Source organism: Hipposideros armiger, unplaced genomic scaffold (assembly GCF_001890085.2).
Source record: "Hipposideros armiger isolate ML-2016 unplaced genomic scaffold, ASM189008v1 scaffold_385, whole genome shotgun sequence".
In the NCBI taxonomy this organism is placed as follows: domain Eukaryota; kingdom Metazoa; phylum Chordata; class Mammalia; order Chiroptera; family Hipposideridae; genus Hipposideros; species Hipposideros armiger.
The window spans coordinates 843,580-844,988 of NW_017731735.1; the positions used below are offsets into that span (position 1 = coordinate 843,580).

Consider the following 1,409-nt stretch of genomic DNA (forward strand, 5'->3'; position numbering starts at 1 on the left):
AAAAAAAAAAAAAGTCAAAGCCAATCGGTGATTAACCTATTTCAAAGGAGTGCCATTACTCACCTGCTCCTGGAGGTTTTTCAAAAGTGCCTGGGCACTTTGCAGGTCTGACTCCAGCACCTCCTATAGGAAAGGGAGTAAAGAAAAGCCATTGTTTTCTCAGGATTATGAGAACACAGGACGTCTGAGATGGAGAAGCCCCACTTTTCCTTCGAACACCCCAGGCTTCCGACCTTCCTACTCCGGTGAACAAGCAGCATCGCCTCATATCCCGCCAGGCCCTCAGGTTACTAAAGAACAGTGGTAACTACAGCCCCGTCTCCCTACTGTGGCTTTTGCCCCGCTGTGCCAGGAAGGTCGCCTCCCTGCAGCTACTTTCATCACCACCCTTCCTTCGGCCAATAACTTCCCTCGAGCCATTGAGGGAAAAGGACATGTTCACGACAGCAAGCCGAGAGACAAGACACACCGTACTCACTGGCGCCGCCATTTTCACAAAGCCCGTCCCTTCCGGGGCCGTACTTCCTGTTGATAGGCTGATAGACAATCGCCCTTGCAAATCTAAGCCAATAGGAATAGAGGCTCACTCACTTCCGCCCAAACAGGATGTACGAGAGAAAGGGGCGAGTCCAGCCAATGGAATAGAAGAACTGGATAAATTCGTCAGACTTAGGAGGAGAGCTAATGACGTAAAGATGCTCTTGGAGAGAACCGTGTGATTTAGATTGAGTAATGATCGAAGCTAAACCAATAAAAACTTGGCAAATGATTGATTGACAATTAGAGAAGCCCAATGGAAAAAAGGAGCTAGTGGAGCAAACTGAGAGTGTATTGGCTCCAGGTTACCGCAGCCTTTCCACGATGCTTCACTTGCGGGACCTCAGCGGGCTGCTAGGTGGCAGGCCTCGGCTTCGCTCAGAAGAGGTGACCACGTTGTGCTGCCGCCATGTCCGTCTCCAAGGCGGGCCGCGCCAGATTCCTCACAGACCCCAAGGCTCTCGGATCTATTTTCTGACAGTATTGCTGTGTGACTATGGAGAAGTCACTCGGTCTCTGAGCTTTCTTTATCTGTAAATAGAGTTGGGCCACAGAAGCCCAGAGCCAGGATTTAGACGCGGGCAACCAGGACACCCGTCGTGCGCACCTGGGGGACCTGCGGAAGGACCCCCAGATACTGCCCCAACACTCCTCACTCCTACCAGCTTGGGGACATGAAAGGGAGTACGTTTTACAAATAAGGGAGCGGGTTCAGGTTTATGTGATTTGCCCCTAGTCACACAGATCCACTGCAGAACTTGGTTCAAACCTAGCCTATGCATATTTCATTATGCCATACCTCAAGTTTTCTGAATATTCTCAAATATGTCAGCTCATTCCTGCTTCTCACGGGTAGAGTAAATTTGATGGGT

General features: G+C 50.2%; 1 protein-coding gene across 1 annotated transcript in view; it reads right to left on the reverse strand.

Moving 5' to 3' along the window:
* NGDN (neuroguidin) overlaps nucleotides 1-505 on the reverse strand; it is a 12,715-nt gene extending 12,210 nt beyond the window's left edge. The window contains exons 1-2 of the mRNA XM_019663059.1: nucleotides 479-505; nucleotides 60-123 (exon numbers count right to left, since the gene is read on the reverse strand). Of these exons, the coding sequence (XP_019518604.1) occupies nucleotides 60-123; nucleotides 479-490 (76 nt within the window). The 5' untranslated portion in view covers nucleotides 491-505. The remainder of the gene's footprint in view (nucleotides 1-59; nucleotides 124-478) is intronic.
* Between the last annotated feature and the right edge of the window lie 904 nt (nucleotides 506-1,409).